Raw genomic sequence first — 21,056 nt, forward strand, 5'->3', positions numbered from 1 at the left:
AATGTGCAAATGTCTCTTTGAAATCCTTCTTTTAGTTTTTTTGAATATATATCCAGAAGAGAAATTGCTGGTTCACAAGGGTGCTTGCTTCTATCTTTAATTTCTGAGGAGCCATCATACTGTTTTCCATAGTAGCTGTACCATTTTACATTCCCAACAACAGTGTACAAGGATTCCAATTTCTCCATGTCCTCACGCTTTACGTCTTAAGGCTAACCAAACTTCACTTCTACTCTATCTCATCTCTTATTCCAAAATCCCATTTCTTAATTTATCGATAGTATAGTAGGAGTAAGTCAAAATCATGTGTTTTAGTTTTGTAAACCCAGCACTGATTGCAGGGGGTAAACATATTAGGTCTTCAAAAATTGTTGGCAGAATGGAAGAGTATTCCTACTAGGGTTATTTGTATTTATAAAGCAATAAAATAATTTAAAAATAATTTAAGAAAGTATGATTCTAGATTAAATTAGAGGACAAGGTTAGACCTTTTACAACTTTCTATAATTATTCTTAAATTTATTTTATGATTTCTAAACTGATTTTTTTTTTTTAAGACGGGGTTTTGCTCTTGTTGCCCAGGCTGGAGTGCAATGGTGCGATCTTGGCTCACTGCAACCTCCACCTCCTGGGTTCAAGTGATTCTCCTGCCTCAGCCTTCTGAGTAGCTGGGATTACAGGCATGTGCCACCAAGCCTGGCTAATTTTGTATTTTTGTAGAGATGGGGTTTCTCCATATTGGTCAGGCTGGTCTCGAACTCCTGACCTCAGGTGATCTGCCCGCCTCGGCCTCCCAAAGTGCTGGGATTACAGGCATGAGCTGCCGTGCCTGGCCCTAAACTGAAATTTTTTTTTTTTTTTTTTTTTTTTTAATTAGAAGAGGTTTATTCCCTGCAGCACTTTCACAATCACAGAAGGCACCTATATTTTAAATGTAGTCTACATTGGCCTGGCTTATGAACTGCAAACTTCTATGATTACAATTCACTTTTTTTAATTAAAAAATTTTTAAATAATGTTAAAAGGTTTGTAGTCCTGTTGACTATAATCTCACTTTTAGGGAAGGAAAATTTATAATCCTATTATATTTAAATATCCTCTCAATTCTGTAAACTTTAAATTATCATTTTATGTATGTATATATGACATAAAAAGTTCTCTGAAATAATTTAAAGAAAGTAGAAACTTGTAAGTTCATGCAGTGCTTTGTTATTTTGGTCTTTCGTGGTGGCTCCCTGAGTGCATGTCATCAGATTAGACATTGTAAAATATGCAAATGACATAGAACATCTGGTCCTTTTTCTCAAAGAGATGACGATCTAAAGGAGAACTAGGGCAAATATACGGAAGAGTGCTGAGAGCACATGCAAATATAACATGAAATTATAAGTATAAATTAATGCAGCTACAAATATCTCAGATTATCTCAGGTATAGACCCAGTTATATATATAATTCACATGTACATTGAGATAGTTAATTGTATATGTCAACTTGACTGGGCTAAGGATGGCCAGATAGCTGGTAAAACATTATTTTGGATGTGTCTGTGAGGGGTGAGGGTGTTTTCAGGAGAGATTAGCATTTGAATCAATGCACTTAGTAAAGAAGATAGCCCTCTCCAATGTGGGCAGGCATCATCCAATCCACTGAGGACCTGAATAGAACAAAAAGATGGAGAAAGGGTGAATTCTCTTTCTCTCTTCTTGAGCTGGGACATCCACCTTCTCCCACTCTTGGATATCAGAGCTCTTGGTTCTCAGGCCTTCAATTTCAGTCAGCTCCCCTGGTTCTCAGGCCTTTGGAGTCAGACTGATTATACATACCACCAGCTTTCTTGGTTCTCCAGTTTACTGACGTTATATGGTAGAACTTCTCAGCCTCCATAATCACATGAGCCGATTCCCATAATAAATCTTCTCTTATATATCTCTATGTATCCTATTGGTTCTGTTTCTTTGAAGGACCCTAACACATACATGTAGTAAGAGTGCTAAGGAGTAAATAAAGTACATTTGCAGTGACTAAATCCAGTGGTAGTTTACTCACTCACTGAGGGATTCATGGAGGCTGAAGGGCCTATGCAGAGTTCGGAAGGAGGGGAGCCTTGGCTTGATAGAGAAAGAGGGAAATGTATTTGAGAGAATGAAGCTCAAACAGTGGCCCAGGACCCTCTGGGAACAATGTAAAGCAGAGGGGACTGTCAGGAGAGAGCCATGTGTCAGGAGAAAGGTTGGGACTCAAGGGGGCCTTAAAGCCCATAAGTGGAAAAGTGGAGCCAGTGCATTGTTTCCAAACCAGCAAGATGGGATCAACAACAAAACTATTCCCACCCAAATGGTTACTTCCCCAGAGGAAGGAAAATAACTAGACCAAGTTTCTTTTTCTTTTCTTTCTTTCTTTTTTTTTTTTTTTTGAGATGGAGTCTCACTCTGTCGCCCAGGCTGGAGTGCAGTGGGATGATCTCGGCTCACAGCAAGCTCCGCCTCCCAGGTTCAAGTAATTCTCCTGCCTCAGCCTCCTGAGTAGCTGGGATCATAGGTGTGCATCATCACACCTGGCTAATATTTGTATTTTTAGTAGAGACGGGGTTTCACCATGTTGGCCAAGCTGGTCTCAAATTCCTGGCCTCATTTTGAGAGGCCTTGGCCTCTCAAAGTGCTGAGATTATAGGCATGAGCCACCATGCTTGGCCTAGGCCAAGCTTCTTTAACACAGGGTATTTCTAATGCTTAGTAAGATCATAATACTTGTGAGTGCAGGGTATCACACTGCACGAAGCTCCTCGTACGTACGCAATGCTGTTCAATTCACATTAATGTGAACTTGGAGCACGTGCTTGATTCAGTTAACAACTGGTGGTAATATCAAGTGCTTGAAGCAGCTTTTAACGATTATTGTTGATATAGGAAGTATGCTTACATTATCAATACTCTTAACTTAGCACTGCCATCATGGTCTCTGCACTCAGCATTACTTCATCTGGTCACCCACAGGCAGACTACTAGAGGACTAATGCTGCCAATAATCTAAAGGCTGATTCTTGATGACAACTGAGAAAATTGTCTGAGAAAAAAACAAATTCTTAAGGGACTTGTACTGTACTCTCTGTTCTGTGTGCTCCTTTTGGAAAAAAGATTAAACACTTTTTTTTTTAACTTTTTATTTTGAAATAATTTTAGGATAACAGAGAAGTTGCAAAAATAGTGCAGAGAGTTTCTGTACAGCCTTCAGCCACTTGCCCTCACCTTAACAGTTTATATACCTTTGGCACTATTATCAAAACCAGGAAATTAACATTGATACAATACTATTTTTTTTTTTGAGATAGGGTCTCACTCTGTCCCCCAGGCCAGAGTGCAGTGGGGCAATCTCTGCTCACTGTGGCCTTGACCTCCTGGGCTCAGTGGATCCTTCCACCTCAGCCTCCCTAGTAGCCAGGACCACAGGCACATGCTGCCATGCCTGACTTATTTTTGTATTTTTTATGTAGAGATGGGGTTTTGCCACACTGCCTGGGGTGATCTCAAACTCCTAGGCTCAAGCAATCCTCCCACCTTAGCCTCCCAAAGTGCTGGGATTATAGATGTGAGTCACCACACCTGGCTTTGATACAATATTATTAATTAATCTATGGACACTATTTGAGTTTCACCAGTTTTCCTACCAATGTCCTTTTTCTGATCAAGGAACCCTCATTATAATTAGTTGTCATGTCGCCTTAGTCTCTTCCAATATGTAGCTAGTATTTCTTTATTTCTCACGACTTTCACCCTTTTGAGGAGTATTGGTCAGGTTTTTGTAAAATGTCTTTTATTTGAGGTTCACTGATGTCTTGCTGTGATTAGGTTGAGGGCTGTGCATTTTTGGCAAGAACACCACAGTGTGACGCTGTGTTCTTCTCAGGGCATCCTATCAGGAGGTACATGACGCTGATGTGTCTTCTTACTAGTGATGCTTACCTTGATCATTTGGTTGAGGGGGTGTCTGCCACATTCCTTCACGGTAAAATTACTGTTTTCTCTTTGTAGTTAGTAAATATCTTGTGGGGAGACACTTTGAAAACCATCCACATATCCTGTTTCTCCTCATTCTTTTGCCTAATTTAGCAGTCATTGATGGTCCTTGCCCGCAATAATTATTACTGTGGTGTTTGCCTACTACTGATTTTCTGTTTTCCTCATTCATTTTTATTTATCAATCGCAATTCTACCATAACAAAAAGCTGACCTTTCTCATCCATATATTTATTCAATTATTTATATTAATATGAACTCATGGATGCTTATTCTATAATCTATAATCCAATATGATCATTATTTAATTGTTCAGATTGTTCTGGCTTGGACTGTTTGGAACATTTTCAGGTTGGCTCTAGTGTCCTTTCAATAAATCTCCATCCTTTTTGACACTTTCTTATTTCTGGCATCACAAGGTGTTCCAGGTATTTATTTATTTATTTATGACTTGGGGTCTCGCTCTGTCACCCAGGCTGGAGTACAGTAGTGCAATCATAGCTCACTGTAGCCTCTATCTCCTGGGCTCAAGTGATCCTCCCACCTCAGCCTCCCAAGTAGCTATGGGCACGCACCACTATGTCTGGCTATTTATTTTTATTTTTTTAGAGACAGGGTCTTGATATTTTGGCCAGGCTGGTCTCAAACTCCTGGCCTCAAGCAATCCTCCTGCCTTGGCCTCACAAAGCCTTAGGATTACAGGGGTGAGACACCATGCCCAGCTACAATCTTTTATTTCCCCTGCCCCCAGCCCAGAATCAACCACTTCTCCAAGGAAACTGATTCCTTTTATTGAAGAATGGCATTTAGAAACCAAGATTTGGGTCTTCTCAGCAGACAGATCTAGGAAATGAATGTACGATCGTGTACGGTATAATAACATTTCAGTCAAGGATGGATCGCATATACTACAGTGGTCCCATAAGATTGTAATACTGTATTTTACAATACCTTTTGTATGTTTAGACACACAAACACTTACCACTGTGTTAAAATTGCCTACAATATTCAGTATAGTAACACACCATACAAATTTGTAGCCCGGGAGCAACAGGTCATACCATATGGCCTGGGCATCTAGTAGGCTCTGCCATCTAGGTTTGTGTAAGTCCACTCTAGGATGTTTGCAGAAGGAAAAAATTGCCTAAGGACGCATGTCTCAGAACACAGCCCTGTCGTTAAGCAATGCATGATTGTACTAGCGATGGTATACTTTTTAAAATTTGTGGTCTCCTTTCGCGTGTCTTCTGAAATGGCAGGTTAACTGTAGTATCTTATATCTAAAAGGAATTTTTATCAGGGGCATTTGAAGACCGTCTGTTTTTCATGTAATTTCTTTGTATCTTAATAACAAAATCTTTCAGGACATCTGGAAATTTGATGGAGTTGTTGAATGACTGACATCACTTCATCTTGTCCACATATTTCATCATTTGTATATTGGTACACAGTGTATATGGACTTATCTTATCCTGAGGGAAATACAAAAAGTACTGTCTCCATGTAATTCTCCTCTAAAATTTCCACTTTGGGAAAATGTTTTCAAACAGTAACTTCAATTGAAATCAGAAACTCCTAGTGGCCTCAAAGAAACCAATTTCATGGTGGAAGGACAAAGTCCTTTCTTTAGCAAACACTTTTAATAAACAATGTGCCTTGTTCCACACATGGTTGATCACAGCAGTGTCCATCCCTGGGACACTCGCTCAAGGACAGCTCCCTCTCTGCAACCTCCCTGCTGTTCTCCCTAAACCTAACAGAGTTTTACCTACAGTTACTTTTGCTTTTTAAACTTTCTATTTCTGGAAGAATTTTAGATTCATGGAAACATTGCAAAGATAGTACAAAGAATTCCTGTATACCATCCACACAGCTCTTCCTAATATATCTTACATAACTATGGCATGTTTTTCAGAATGATTAAATTAACATTGGTACAAACTATTAACTAAACTGCAGACTTCACTCAGATTCTCAGTTTTTCACTGATGTTCATCTTCTATTCTGGATACCACATTACATTAGGTAATCATTACTAAAAGGAAGTTTGCTTTTTTTAATTAAGTGAACGGATCATTTATATGCTATTTAAGTTGTTTCAAAATATACTCTTTTTCCTTTCTTCACTTAGGTGTCCTTAATTTAGGTTGCTACTGTGTTTAACTCATGGCCCATATCTCTCCCTTTCAGTGATATACACTATTCCCCCTTCATCCCATAGATCTTTTGAATATCTAACCCCTCTGTAGTACATTCCCTACAACCAGCCTTATCCTAATGATAAAGCATCTGAATATAAGTATTGTTTGACTTCCTTAGAGCATGAATTTCTTAGGTTCACATCCAACTACTAATCATGTGCTTCAAAGCCTCTCTAGAATTTTTTTCTAAGTTTCTACACCATACAAATTTTCCACCCTAATTTGTTATAATCAGGTGAAACTCATTTACTTATTGTTTCAACCAAATATGAATCAGGGATCCACTGTTTTCCAGACACTGTGCTGGACAGTATGCTAGGCTCAGAATAAAATAAACCACGAACAGTTACCCTCTGGTGAGGGTAACAGCCATTAAACTAGAAACAAAAGGAGTTTCAGATTGTGGCGTCACAAATAGGTGAAAACCATTTCCAAGGAGAGAGAATAACAGAGGGAACCTACTTTAGATTTGGTGATAGGTTCAGACTCTCGGTGGCCTGAAGAATGCAAAGATGCAAGCCACAGGACAGGAGAGACATGGGGTGGAGGTGTGTTCCAGGTAGAAGTAACATGCTCAGGGATAGCAGAACTTCTGTTTCTTTCTTACATAAGAAATAACTTAATCTTGACCAATGTTTAACATAAAGATTGACACGGATGCTCTCACTCTCATGTCAAACATTCACGTGATCTGTGAGAAGAGGGGGAATTCCACAACTCAGAAGGGTTGGCCTGAACTTAAAAGTTTGTAGTACCATTTATAAATAATTTTAATTTAAAAATATTTCAGGGCCAGGTGCAGCGGCTCACGCCTATAATCACAGCACTTTGGGAGGCCGAGGCGGGAGGACAGCTTGAGCCCAGGGGTTTGAGACTAGCCTGGGCAACAGAGTGAGACTTCGTCTCTACTTACAAAAAAAAAAAGAAAGAAAACTAAAATGAAAATATTTCATATTGATCTTATCCTTTTAAATTTATATTTCAGAATGCTTTATAATATAGGTACAAATTAGTACAACGGAACATGTTTCTAATTTGTTTATATAAATATATATAAATCTGTATCTATCCATCTATCAATTGGTCAACTGCTCTTTCTTTCTACCTACCTACATACTCATCCATGCATCCACCCACCACCCCAACACACACACAGGGTGGAAGAGCTTTGCCTACAACTTTTTATTAATGGGTAGACTATCAAAACACGTTGGAGGTTTTGCCTTAGAGTATGAATACACTCCTGACTTATGCCAAAAACCCTTGTTTCATCAACACTACCCCTTTTGTATCTCACTGCCAACATAGCTGGGGCTGTGTCTAGACCAGTGATTTCCAAACTTGGCTATTCATCAACATGACCTGAGAGTTGTATTAAAATCAAGTTCTTCCAGATGGGACAAGGAGGATGTCCAGGGCTGTGAAAATATTCTTTATGATACTATAATGGTGGATACATGTTATTATATATGTAGAATTCCTAGAGAATGTACAACACCAAGACTGAACCCTAATGTAAACTATGGACTCTTGGTGATGATAACGTGTCAATGTAGATTCACTGATTGTAACCAATATACCATTCTGTGGGGGACCTTGATAGTGGAGGAGGCTATGCATGTGTGAGGCTAAGGGGTATGTGCAAAATCTCTGTACCTTCTGCTCAATTTTGCTGTGAATCTTAAACTGCTCTAAAAGACTAGTCTTTTTTAAAAAAATCAGATTCCTGGGCTTTATTCCTGGCAGATTCTTATTTGGCTTCAGATGGGGCTTTGAAAGCTGTAATTTTAAAGACAATTAAATTGCTCAATCCAACGAGCTATGCAATGCCTCCTTAAATTGCTCAATACATTGGAAGATTTGGGAACCACTGGGTAAAAGATGTAGGAATGTGTTTTGTAGTCCAGATATCTATATTTTGAAATGCATATTTATCTGAGTCACCTGTATACTTTTTCTCTTCACATCCAAACACATTCCTTAAAGACAGGGGAAGCTAGTCTTCCTCATTCTTAGTAAACATTTTGCTTGGTGTACCATTATCCAGACTATATGTACTATTTGGTGATATTGAAAATATTTCCTTAAAAAAGGGTATTATGGTTTTTAAAGTACTAAGGTGATATCAGAAATAACAGATGAACAGTAATCTAAAATATCCAAGCACTAAATATGTGCAGAGTAATTAAATATCTCTGACCTGGAACCAGGATGGTAATGGCTGTCTGTACCGCCTTCCGTATGATACTGTCTAAGGCAAACATCCAGTGCGGCTTGATGTTATGATTCCGAAGAACTTTATTGACCTGGAGAGAGAATGACATTTAGTTTGGAAGAGAGTCAGTTTGAGGACTTCATCATAGTAGTTGCACAAGAAATGAACCCTTGCTAGGTTCCCACTTGTTCTAGAAAATCCATCCAGGCTGAGTTTGTCCTAGTACCTTCATTTCTTTAAAGAATTTACATGCTGGCTGGACACGGTGGCTCACGCCCTGTAATCCCAGCACTTTGGGAGTCCGAGGCGGGCAGATCACCTGAAGCCAGGAGTTCAAGACCAGCCTGGCCATCATGGCAAAATCCAATCTCTACTAAAAATACAAAAATTAGCTGGGCATGATGGCAGGTGCCTGTAGTTCCAGCTACTCGGGAGGCTGAGGCACAAGAATTGCTTGAACCCGGGAGACAGAGGTTGCAGTGAGCTGAGATCATGCCACTGCACTCCAGCCTAGCCAACAGAGGGAGACTCCATCTCAAAAAAAAAAAAAAAAGAATTTACATTCTTATTAGGTGGAAGACGGATCTGTTATAACCATGACCTGCTCCTCTCAGCTCTTTATTACATAGCAAATTACATCATAGGGCCCATACTTTGGGTTCATTCTCATCCTGGACAGTGAATGAACAAGAGCAGGCGTTGTGTGTATACACATGTGTGTGTGTATGTGTGTGTGTGTACACGTGTGTGTGTATGTGTGTGTGTGTGTACACGTGTGTGTGTGTGTGTGTGTGTGTGTGTCTGACCTGGCCCAAGGCCCAGGAGTACAACCCAATAACTCTCAGTCTGAATTCTATAGCAAACTTGCTTTCCAACCTCTAGGCTAGAAGCCAAATGTGTGGGCAAGTGCAAATTAGCTAAATTATTTCACTCTACTTGCAGGCAGTTGGGTTTCCCTAGTTGCAGCATAAGCATGCTTTTAGCATTTAATATTAGTGATAGGCTTTGCCAGTTGCTTTAATTTCTTATGACCTCAATCAAGTCAGGACTCTTGTCCCTGCCCACAATATAGTATAAAGACCAAGTGGCTTACACAGTGTCTCAGAGAATGCTAGTAGTTATTGAAGGATTCTAATTTGGCTTTAAATTGGGGATCATTTGATGTTGCGAATAAAATTGTCAACACACTTTCTACATAGAAGCAATACACACATTAGGGCTGAATTAATTTTGGAATTTAAATAAAATTATACTTCCATATTTATACCGTAAGCACCATCAAGAACCTTCTTATTTCAGTCTCCCACATCTTGTTAAGGGTCTTCAGGAGGTGGCTTGAGGCTTTTTTGGCACTGAGCTCCACAGATAAGTCTCACCCAAGAATAACACAGAGGGTTCTGAATGCATTACAGAAGACTGGCTTTAGTTTGTGTTGCATAGCAACCCAATTTTGGAGAGAAGACTTCTCAGAAATCTCTCATTAGATCATGTGCTTTACTTTTTAATCAGTGATGCTCTGTACTCTGAAAGTATATTTCTGGCTAGAACAGAGCAGGTATTTATGAAACAAACATGTTAAAAATGTTCTGTATGAAAACTAGAGAAAAACTGGAAAAAAATTACTGGTTTTACTCAGCAGTGACCATTTCAATCTGTACTGTTAAATTTTTCTCAATGGCCACTAGATGGCATTTCCCATATAGCATTAGAAAATGTATGACTAAAGTGTGTTAGGTTGCTAAAGTCGTCAAAATAAACAATGACCGAACATAATTTCTTAAGAACAAAGTTCAGCCATGGGAAATATTTTGTTATTTTCCATGGTGATTTGGTTTTATGTGTTTTTTAATTTGGGGAGTGCAAACACACAAAACAACAAATCAGATACTTAGAAGCACACTGAGAGGTGAATATCTCACATTTTTCATCCAAAAAGAATAGAGTTCATTGGAATTTTTAAAGAAAAATAACAGAACTTATGTTTTATCTTATTTTTCTAACTAATTTTAGTGTGTGGGAAAACACTGGCAAAATATCATACTTACAGCATCTTGAAAACCAAAGAGTACCACCTGGACTTGGCTAATGCCGTGGCTGTCGAAGTCCAGCTCCAGTTTCAGCTTTGACAGTGTGGTGGCTATGATTTTTCGGTCAGTGGATCTCACGAATTCTCTGAGGCTTGCAATGAGGGTTGTGATGTGTTCCCATTTTAGTTTCGGTTCTTCAGCCCCCTGTGAATAAAAACCAACAATCCTTCAGTCAACATATGCTGGATATACCTGCCATGGGAATCCTATCTCCATACCCCCTGCCCCCGCTTTTTTTTTTCTTTTGGTAGAGACAAGGTCTCACTATATTGCCCAGGCTGGTCTTGACCTCCTGGGCTCAAGCAAGCCTCCCATCACTACTTCCCAAAGTGTTGGGATTCCAGGCGTGAGCCACCACACCTATCCAATTCCCACACCCCTTTCTGAGAAGAACTGGACTTCCAAATGTCTCCAAAGGAAAGACCATATTTTGAACTATATGGCTCCTTTTCAGTCCTCCTGCCAACACCAAGAAATAATCAGAGAGAAAAGGTACCTGCCTCACACGCTGGTCAGTAGCCATGATATAGTCAGATAACAAAGCTTTGCCCAAAAAGACTAAGGTGATAAGATTCTTTCAGACATTTTAATGGGGAACTAAAAAGAGATTTGAGCAATAAGCCATAGGATCTCAACCTGAATGTCTGCCTGGAAAGAGGAGCTATAAAATAGGGTCATGAATATGTCCAACCATAGCAGAAGAAATGGAATTGAGAAAGACAATAGGGAGTGTATTAGTTCGTTTTCACACTGCTGAGAACACATACCCGAGACTGGGCAATTTACAAAAGAAAGAGGTTTAATTGGACTTACAGTTCCACGTGGCTGGGGAGGCCTCACATTCATGGTAGAAGTTAAGGAGGAGCAAGTCACATCTCACGTGGATGGCAGCAGGCAAAAAGAGAGAGCTTGTGCGGGGAAACTCCCATTTTTTAAAACCATCAAATCTTGTGAGACTCATTCATTATCACAAGAACAGTGCAGGAAAGACCTGCCCCCATAATTCAATCACCTCCCACCGCGTTCCTCCCACGACACATGGGAATTGTAGGAGTTACAATTCAAGATGAGATTTGGGTGGGGGCACAGCCAAACCGTATAAGGGAGGGAGAGGAGAAGTGGGCAAAAACAGAAATGCACACCAAGAGGGTCAACAGAAACCAAGCCAGAGAAAAGATGTGCAAACTCCAGGGACTTGAAGTTCCTTAGGCTCATATTCTGTTTTCAGTGTCTGTGAGACTTGGCTAGGTAGGCACTATGGTTGGAATTCCTTAAGAGTCTACTTCCCTTATTGCTATTCGTGTCTACCTATAACATGTCCTTGGTACTTCAGTTGTCCTTACAGCATGTCAGTTCCTTGCAACTAAGAGGGGCTGATCTCAAACTTCATTCTTGAAACTACTCCTTACCTGTCAATGGGGCAATTGCTTCTAAGAATGCACCGATGGACTATTTTATTACACTAAAATATATTACAATGTTCAAACAAATGCTCTTTCTCAAAATGAATTTTTCTTTTTGTTTTTTTTTTTTAAGAGACAGGGCCTCTCTTTGTCATCCAGGCTGGAGTGCAGCGGCACAGTCATAGCTCACTGTAGCCCCTAACTCCAGGGTTCTAGCTCTCTTCCCACCTCAGCCTCCTGAGTAGCTAGGGACTACAGGCATGTGCCACTACACCCAGATAATTTTTTAAAAAACTTTTTGTAGAGACTGGCTTTTGCTAAGTTGCCCAGGCTGGTCTCAAACTCCTGGGCTCAAGTGATCCTCCCACCTCAGCCTCCCAAAGTGCTGGGATTATAGATGTGAACCACTTTCCCCAACCTCAAATGGAACTTTCCTCCTTTGAGCAAGGCATACTGCTTTTTTTTTTTTTTTTTTTTTTTGACAAAGTCTTGCTTTGTCACCCAGGTTGGAGTGCAGTGGCTCCATTTCAGCTCACTACAACCTCTGCCTCCCAACTTCAAGTGATTCTCCTGCCTCAGCTTCCCAAGTAGCTGGGATTACAGGCACTTGTCATGCCTGGCTAACTTTTGTATTTTTAGTAGAGCTGAGGTTTCACCATGTTGGCCACGCTGGTCTTGAACTTGTGACCTCAAGTGATCCACCTGCCTCCGCCTCCCGAGTGCTGTAATCCCAAAGTACTGGGACTATAGGCATGAGCCACCATGCGTGGCCCACACTGCTTCTTTAAGGAAGCATAGTAGGATGTTATTTGTTCCCATTTAACTTTAAGAAAATATAAGAAACTTTAAGAAACTATTATATCATTTTTATTTTATACTGTACATTTTCTTACTGTATCATTAAAATTAAAATTCCTCCACTGGGCTGTGAAAATTATAATTTCTAGGAGTCTATTAAAATAAAAAAGAAATGCACCATCGAGTTCTTTCTCTTAATATATTTTCATTTGGAAGCTCGGTCTCATGTTTATGTTTTCATGAGATAAGATTATATTGAAAAGCTTGAAAGCTGTTATTAAAGAAATATTTTAAAATCACAATGGGAACCATTATAAACTTTGTTGGTTTTTTCCTTACCACAAACTAAATTGCACCCAAGGTAAAGATTCACAGGCAAAATCATAACACCATGAAAGTATGTTCAAGAAGAAAAATGTGGGTTATGCAGAAATTAGAAGCTTCTCTTAGTAAAAACTCAGTTGCAACATGTTTGCCAACAGCAAACTTCAAATGGCAAACTTTTTTTTCGACATTAACTTTGTTTTTACAACAGAAAAACATGTTGCTTCTGGTTTTTTGATGTGTGTGTTACTGTCCTACAAAGGAACATGCTCTACTGTGGGAAATGTTTTCTGTTCAGGCTATTTCATCTACTTACGTCATCATTTATTTCTGTTCTGACTCCTGTCTCTCCATGTTAATTCATTCATGTGCCTTCAAAAACAAGCATCTTGGCTAGTATCTGGTGAGCCTGACTCAGCATTAGCATAGATTTAACAGTATGTGTTTCCTGAACTCCTAGTACCAGGGTGTGATGGTTAATACTGAGTGTCTACTTGATTGGATCGAAGGATACAAAGTATTGATCCTGGGTGTGTCTGTGAGGGTGTTGCCAAAGGAGATTAACATTTGAGTCTGTGGGCTGGGAAAGGCAGACCCACCCTTAATCTGGGTGGTCAAAATTTAATCAGCTGCCAGTGTGGCTAGAATATACGCAGGCAGAAAAATGTGAAAAGAGTGACCTAGCTTCCCAGCCTACATCTTTCTCTTGTGCTAGATGCTTCCTGCCCTCGAATATTAGACTCCAAGTTCTTCAGTTTGGGACTCAGACTGGCTCTCCTTGCTCCTCAGCCTGCAGACAGCCTATTGTGGGACCTTGTGATTATGTGAGTTAATACTTAATAAACTCCCCTTTATATATATATGTATTCCATTAGTTCTGTCCTTCTAGAGAACTCTAACACACAGGGTCTTCTGCAAAGATGCTCTCCAGTCTTTATCCTTTAAACTTCCTCAAAAACCAGGAATGGATTTCAGAAGGATGTTACAGATTAAAAGGCTCTTCATGGTTTAAGGGTTTGAGGACCTGACCAATATCTAGATTTGGTTTTGTTATAAAGTGTAGGCTTAAATACAGATATAAATATGTGTCTAGAAATAATACAATGGCAATAATTACTTCTGATTGATCATAGAAAAAAATTAAAGATATTAGATAACTATTATTAGCCTGCTTGATAATGATAACAATAACAGTTAACAATTGTGGAATATTTTCTGTTATGATTTAAATCACTCACAATCTCAGTTACTCCTGATAGCAACCTTATAAAGTAGACTCCTCCATCATAGATGAGGAAGTTCAGGCTCTGAGAAGTTAAATCGGTTGCCCAAATTGCACAGCCTTTAAGTGATGGGACCAGGCCTCAAACAGCAAGCTAAACCCGAGCTCCTAACCATTATATTCTACTGCCCCAATGACCTGCAATGGCAGCTGTCAACCTGGGTCAGGACCTGTTCTACCACTGAATCACCATTTGATGTCACAGCAAAGGATTCCCAACATCCTTAACAGCAGTCAGAAGGGCCCCCACCATCATGTGGCCATTATGGATTCAGCACGTGATTCTGATCAGTTTCGGGTACTCACTGGTAGCTTCATGCTGGTCCCCTAAGGCACGCCCTCTGATGGTTGCTTTTAAGGTTTTCTTTCATTTCTCCTTTTACAGAGAACATTCAAATGCACTTTAAAACCAGGAGGTACCAAACAATTGAATATGACTAACCACTCCCACATTTAAGTATTTCAGCACAGTCATAGAAGTGACGACCAAGGCAGTCCTATCCCTGATGGCGCATGGTCCAGCAGGGAGGCAAAGAATAGACCCCAACAAGCTGGCATTTCCTGTACTGGAAAAGCACATTCTTTGGGGGGTAATTAGAGATTTAGGCAATTCCTGGGTTTTATGTGTTTTTGACCTAAAATCAAGCATCTTAAAGGTCCACAGAAGAGGCCTTCACTCTGCAGTGGCTAATGATGATTTACTTTCCTTCTTCACCTCCAACACCTACCCCCTACCCCACTTTATGTTTTTCCTAGCACTTGTCACCATCGGGCCTACCAGTGAGGCAGAGGAATGCGGTGGTTAAAGCAAAAACTTCGGAGCCAAACTGCCTGGGTCAAAATCCTAACTCCATCACTTAGAACTGCATGACTTTGGCAAACTATTCAAGTCCTCTGTGCCTGTTTCCTCATATGTAAAATGAGGATGCTAATAGAACTATTGGTATAGTACTACTGTCATGAAGATTAAATGAGCAAATATACATGGAATACTAAGAATAGTACCTGGCCTAAAGAAAATGTTAGCTGTTATTACTATATGTTATATATATATATATAGTTTTCCTTCTTCCGCTAGAATGTCAACTTCAAGGGGATGCAGATATTTTTGTTCGGTTCGCCAGGGTATCACCAGCACATAGTACAGTGCCTGGCCTTTGACTGATGCTCAATAAGTATTTGTTGAATGAATAAATGAAAGAACTCCAAGTGCTGCCCAGCTGCTCTCTTCATCCAGCTTGGTTCCTCTTCTTGGGTCAACCCAGTCCTGTTCTCAGTCCTTGAATGATCACAGTGAGTCAAAGGAAAGGCCAGAGAGAAAGCTGATGGCTCGAGACCACTCCACTCTCCACCGCCACGAAGCATGCATGACACTCATCCTCCCTGGACTCAGAGGCCAGCTACCCCTCACTCTAGAGCACCTTCTTCCTGGGCCTCAGAGTAACTGCCTGAGACAGCTTTCCTTTAGGACCCAAGTCAGGGTTTTTGAGAGTCTGTAGAAAACACTCATTTCAGTCCTCCTTGTACTGAGGCCCTACTGGCACATATATGGCCTTTCAGCTCCTTCCATGAGATCTAAAGAGGTGGACGTTAGGGAATTCCTAAGGCGATAAAATGTTCAGCAAAGAAGCACAGTGAGGTTCTCAAGACAGAGACAGGCTGAGATTGTTTAGTAAGAGCCAAGAGGGAGCTTTGCTCCATTTACATCTCAATAAAAGATGAGAATGGGTAAACTGTTGTACTGAGAGACTTTAAAAACTTGGCTGGACTCCTCTAGCCCCAACCTTTTTTTGCAGCTATTTCCTCAGGACACAGGGAGGGAAGAAGCTATGTGCAGTAGGCCACAGTGATCGTGAAGGACAGGTGGAGGCCGCGGCAAGGGAGGCAGGTAGATGAGTTCCCAGTACCCACTGAACTAAAAGAGGATGAGAAGTGTCATACCAGGGACCGAGTGTGTCTGTGGGAGGTTGTATCCACAAGAAGCTTGGGGCTGAGGGAAACCCATTTTTCTCCTGGTGCATATTTGGGAAGGGGATTCTTCCTTGTATTTGTACATAGAATTCCACGGAACACATTTTCCCAGGTATTACGGTTCTGTGTCCTCCAAATTCATATGTTGAAGCCCTAACACTCAATGGGATATATTTGGAGACAAATATATCCTCAAAAGGGATAATTAGGACTAAGTGAGGTCGTAAGGGTGGGGCCCTAATCCAATTGAACTGATGTTTCTGGTGTCCATATCAGAAGAGGAAGAGACACCAGGGCAGCAAGTGCACCAGAAAAGGCCATTTGAGCACATGATAAGAAGGTGGCCATCTGCAAGCTAAGCAGATAGGCCTCAGGAGAAACCAAACATGCCAACCCCTTGATCCTGGACTTTCAGCCTCCAGAACTGTGAGAAAATACATTTCTGTTGTTTAAGCCACCCAGTGTGTGACAGTTTGTTATGGTTGCTTGCTCTGGTTTGGATGTGATTTGTCCTGCCAAAATTCATGTTGAAATTTAATAGCCAATGTAATGATACTGAGAGGTGGCAGAGTCTTTAAAGAGGCATTTGGGTCATGAGGCTTATGAAGGGATTAATGCAGTTAATGCAGTTCTCAACAGATTGGGTTAGTTCTCAGGAAAGCAAGATGTCATAAAGCCAGTTGGCTCTCCTTGTCCCTCTCTTTTCTCCACTCAAGCCCCACTGTCTTTCTACTTTCTACCACGAGTTGAAGCAGCATGAGGCCCTCACCAGATGCAGATGGCCCACTAGATCTTGGACTTCCTAGCCTCCAGAACCATGAGCCCAAATAAACCTCTTTTCTTTATAAATTACTGAGTCTCACGTATTCTATTATAGCAACAGAAAATGGACTAAGACACAGCCCTGGCAAACTAGTACACCAAGGAATGATAGTTTCACTGACAAGCTTTTGTTTTCTTCAGAGTACATATGGCCTTCTAAACTATTATATACAGCAGATCCTCAAATAACACTGTTTTGCCCAATGTTGTTTCCTTATAACCTTGATGAGAAAAAAAAGAATTGATTCCTGGTAGGGGCCACTGTCTGTGTGGATGTGTGGAGTTTGTACATTTTCTTTTCTTTTTCTTTTTTTTTTTTTTTTTGAGACGTAGTCTCCTTCTGTCACCCAGGCTGGAGTGCAGTGGTGCGATCTCGGCTCACTGCAAGCTCCGCCTCCCAGGTTCACGTCATGCTCCTGCCTCAGCTGGGTAGCTGGGACTACAGGCGCCCGCCATCATGCCTGGCTAATTTTTTGTATTTTTAGTAGAGACGGGGTTTCACCGTGTTAGCCAGGATGGTCTCGATCTCCTGACCTCGTGATCCACCCGCCTCAGCTTCCCAAAGTGCTGGGATTACAGGCGTGAGCCACCACGCCTAGCAAATTTGCACATTTTCTCAATGTCTGTGTGGCTTTCCCTGGGTACTCTGGTGATATGGTTTAGCTGTGTCCCCACCCAAATCTCACCTTGAATTGTAGCTCCCATAATCCCCATGTGTCATGGGAGGGACCCAGTGGGAGGTAACTGAATCACGGGGTTGGGTCTTTCCTGTGATGTTCTCATGACAGTGAATAAGTCTCATGAGATCTGATGGTTTTATAAATGGGAATTCCCCTGCACAAGCTCTCTTGCCTGCCGCCATGTAAGATGTGACTTTGCTCCTCATTCACTTTCCACCATGATTGTGAGGCCTCCCCAGCTATGTGGAACTAACTGTGAATCAGTTAAACTTCTTTCCTTTAGAAATTACCCAGTCTCAGGTATGTCTTCATTAGTAGCGTGAGAACAGACTAATACATATAGTTTCCTCTGCATCCCAAGGATGTGCACGTTAGGTTCATTTGTGTGTCTACGTGGTCTCAGTGTGAGTGAGTGTGGGTGTGTGTGTGGATGTACCCTACAGTGGAATAGTGTCCTGTCTAGGGCAGGTGCCCGCCTGGTACTGAGCTGCCAGAATAGGCTCTGGCCACCCATGGCCTTGAACTGGGTAGACAGTTATCTTGTTTTTATTCACCTTTCTTAAATGTATATAGAGTTCACATTTATTTCAATGTAGAATATTAGAAGTGTTTTAGTCTTTATTTAGGAGTTTGGTCATGTTTTTGTGACCAGAAATACGCCATAGGAACTTAACTCTTGTTTATGTCAATTAGTCTATGGCAAAAGTGGTTTGGTTATATGTAATTTTGCTTTAGTCACAGTTTACAAGGACCTATCAACTACATTAAGTGCAGACTCACTACAATTTACTTCCCTTTGCGCTTCACCCTCCATCTAAATGTAACCTCACAAGCTCAGGGGTTCTGTTGTATTTGCTGATGTTTCCCAAATGCTGAGAGGAGCGACTGGCAGGTAGCCTCACGCTAATGTCAGAATTAGCAACTCACGCGGCTTAATGCGTGTTTATTGATGGAATGAATAAACAAAGGAAGGAAGAGTAAAAGAGGCTTGTAGGGCCTAGTTGGAATGTCACCAATGTGAAAAATTTGTTTCTGACTTAAAATAGCTTATATTCAAAAATGCAGTGAAAAAAAAGTTTCCCTATTTTCATATTAATATATTCCCTACTGTAGGGTTTGCCTTCTTTTTTCCTGTGGGGTAGGTTTGTTTATCATGATGAGCACTACAGGTTCCTCCTGCCTGTCACATCATCTGTGACAGCTGCAGGCGGTTAGGACACAGGTAAAATATGTAACCTTTGGGAAATGAAGCACCTGGGAGAGGATTTACCTGAGCTAAAGATTCCATTAGGTTTCTCACAATTTTGTCTTGGTCTTCCGTCAGGATCCTGTGAAGGGTAGCTCGCCTCTCACTGTCCTTCCTCAGCATGAAGAATCCAGAATCTTTTTCTTCAGGGGAAGGAGGAGCACTGTGATCTTCAAAATTCTCATCTGGAATGCTGAGAAAATTTATGCAGCATAAATCACAGTTCCCTTTATAAAATGACACACTTAACAACACACTTCTCTCACCCCAAATAAGTCAGGTCTTTACCCCAAAAAGAGTGTCCGAATTCCCTTGACATCTCTTTCTCCACAGGACTTGGCTCTTGTTTTGAAAGAGAAGGGGTCCGCTTTCAACTCCGTGTCGGGTGAAACTGAGCCGTATTCACTGCTGCTGCTGGTGTCCTCCACCAGCACAGGTACCGGCAAGGATATACTCCTGAGATATTCTGCTTGTGATGAGAGGAGGGAAAAGATAATTGACGCTTTAAAAAATGTACACATACTGAAACACCCATTGAAAGAGAGCCATATTCTTTGTCAAATATCTTGTTGCAGTGAGCAGCATAATTATGCTATGTAAGGGGACGGTCATGTGTTATGACTGCCTCCCTTGCTCAGCATAACCCATACGGCAGGGTAGGCAGGAAAGGGCCTCCCAGGCCCTGGGAGGGATATCTCTGGGGTACCAAAACAGTCAAGGAAGCACCAGGTTCAGCGGGTCTACTGAGGGTCTGATCCCCTCATTTTTACTGACTACTAGTTATTTCTATTTATAGGTCTCAGTTTTCATATTTATAAAATTCAGGGTCAGACTGATAATCTTTAAGCCTGTTCTTCAGGGGCTTAAGGGTCTCCGTTAGCATCTTGGGGCTGCCTTGGTTGGGATGAGTGAGTGGGATGCTGTAAGTCTGGACCACAGGTTCTAATCCTGTTATACCTGAAACCAGAGCAAATATGATGACTGTCATATATCATAGTTCTGCTTAAGGATTCATATAAAAAAGGATTCATCACTGAAAACAAATTTTGGAAACAGATGGACTAGATGATCTCTTAGGTCTGTCCTGGTTCTCAGATACTATGATTCTCTAGTGACATGAGCTGCTTCTTTATTTGGATGGAGAATAAGACGGTGGAGTTGCCTATATTTCCTCAATCATTGGTTTTAAAGAAAGTAGTTTTTGCTAGAAACATCTTTAACAAACAACATCCTAATGCTACAAAAGTATTTTAATAAAGAATGAAGGTATAAAATTATAGAAAAGGAAATCCACTGTTGCCTGGAATCTCCTTCTTACTTAATTCCTCGTGGGCTGAACTGAATCAACTGCCCTGATCTCAAGGATAGCAGGGGACTCATGACATTGGTTTCAGCTGTAGGGAGAAAGACGGAAGTATATACAGCTTTCAGGAACAGCTGACCTCGGGGGAAACCACCTTACTTGTCAGTAACTGGAAAGTCTCCCCAGGATGAATTGGTTGACTTATCTGCTGTTATTTAAATAGTTCTGTAGCTGAATCACTGGAAGGCAGGAAGCAAGAGGAAGCCACAAAGAGTTGCTGAACTGACCAATTAAGTACCAGTATGCAAATGATATATGGCAGGGGAAATGCCTGGCATGTACTGTTTCCACATATTCTGGAGCAGCTCATGGGCCTAGCATTTCATGGACCATATTTCAGGCAGTAATGCTACAGCAGAAAGGAAATGGGTGACCTCTTCCTTGCTGGTAATAGTAAGGTTGTCTGAGAGAAGAAAGGTTTGAAGGGGGGCCCAAACACCAAACTGCTTTTGAGTCATTCCTGGGGAAGGTCAAGGTCTACAGTGTGCCTTGTTTCACTTTAGAGTCAACATCATCGCTATTTGGGGGGAACAGACTTCAGAACAGAAAAAAATAGCTGCTTGGGAGAAAGAGTTTCACTACTATGAGATGTCAAGCCCCTAAAGTTAAATGTTGCTGATGGAAGAATACAGCTGAAGAAGATCTCTTG

The 21,056-nt window shown here is 40.9% G+C and overlaps 1 protein-coding gene across 2 annotated transcripts in view; it reads right to left on the bottom strand.

The window, feature by feature from the left end:
- MAP3K5 (mitogen-activated protein kinase kinase kinase 5) overlaps positions 1-21,056 on the bottom strand; it is a 239,267-nt gene that overhangs the window by 14,651 nt on the left and 203,560 nt on the right. For both annotated transcript variants that reach the window (XM_030809751.1, XM_030809750.1), the window contains exons 22-25: positions 19,333-19,510; positions 19,069-19,237; positions 10,477-10,662; positions 8,417-8,522 (exon numbers count right to left, since the gene is read on the bottom strand). In XM_030809751.1, the coding sequence (XP_030665611.1) occupies positions 8,417-8,522; positions 10,477-10,662; positions 19,069-19,237; positions 19,333-19,510 (639 nt within the window). The remainder of the gene's footprint in view (positions 1-8,416; positions 8,523-10,476; positions 10,663-19,068; positions 19,238-19,332; positions 19,511-21,056) is intronic.

Source organism: Nomascus leucogenys, chromosome 3 (assembly GCF_006542625.1).
Source record: "Nomascus leucogenys isolate Asia chromosome 3, Asia_NLE_v1, whole genome shotgun sequence".
NCBI classification, from domain to species: domain Eukaryota; kingdom Metazoa; phylum Chordata; class Mammalia; order Primates; family Hylobatidae; genus Nomascus; species Nomascus leucogenys.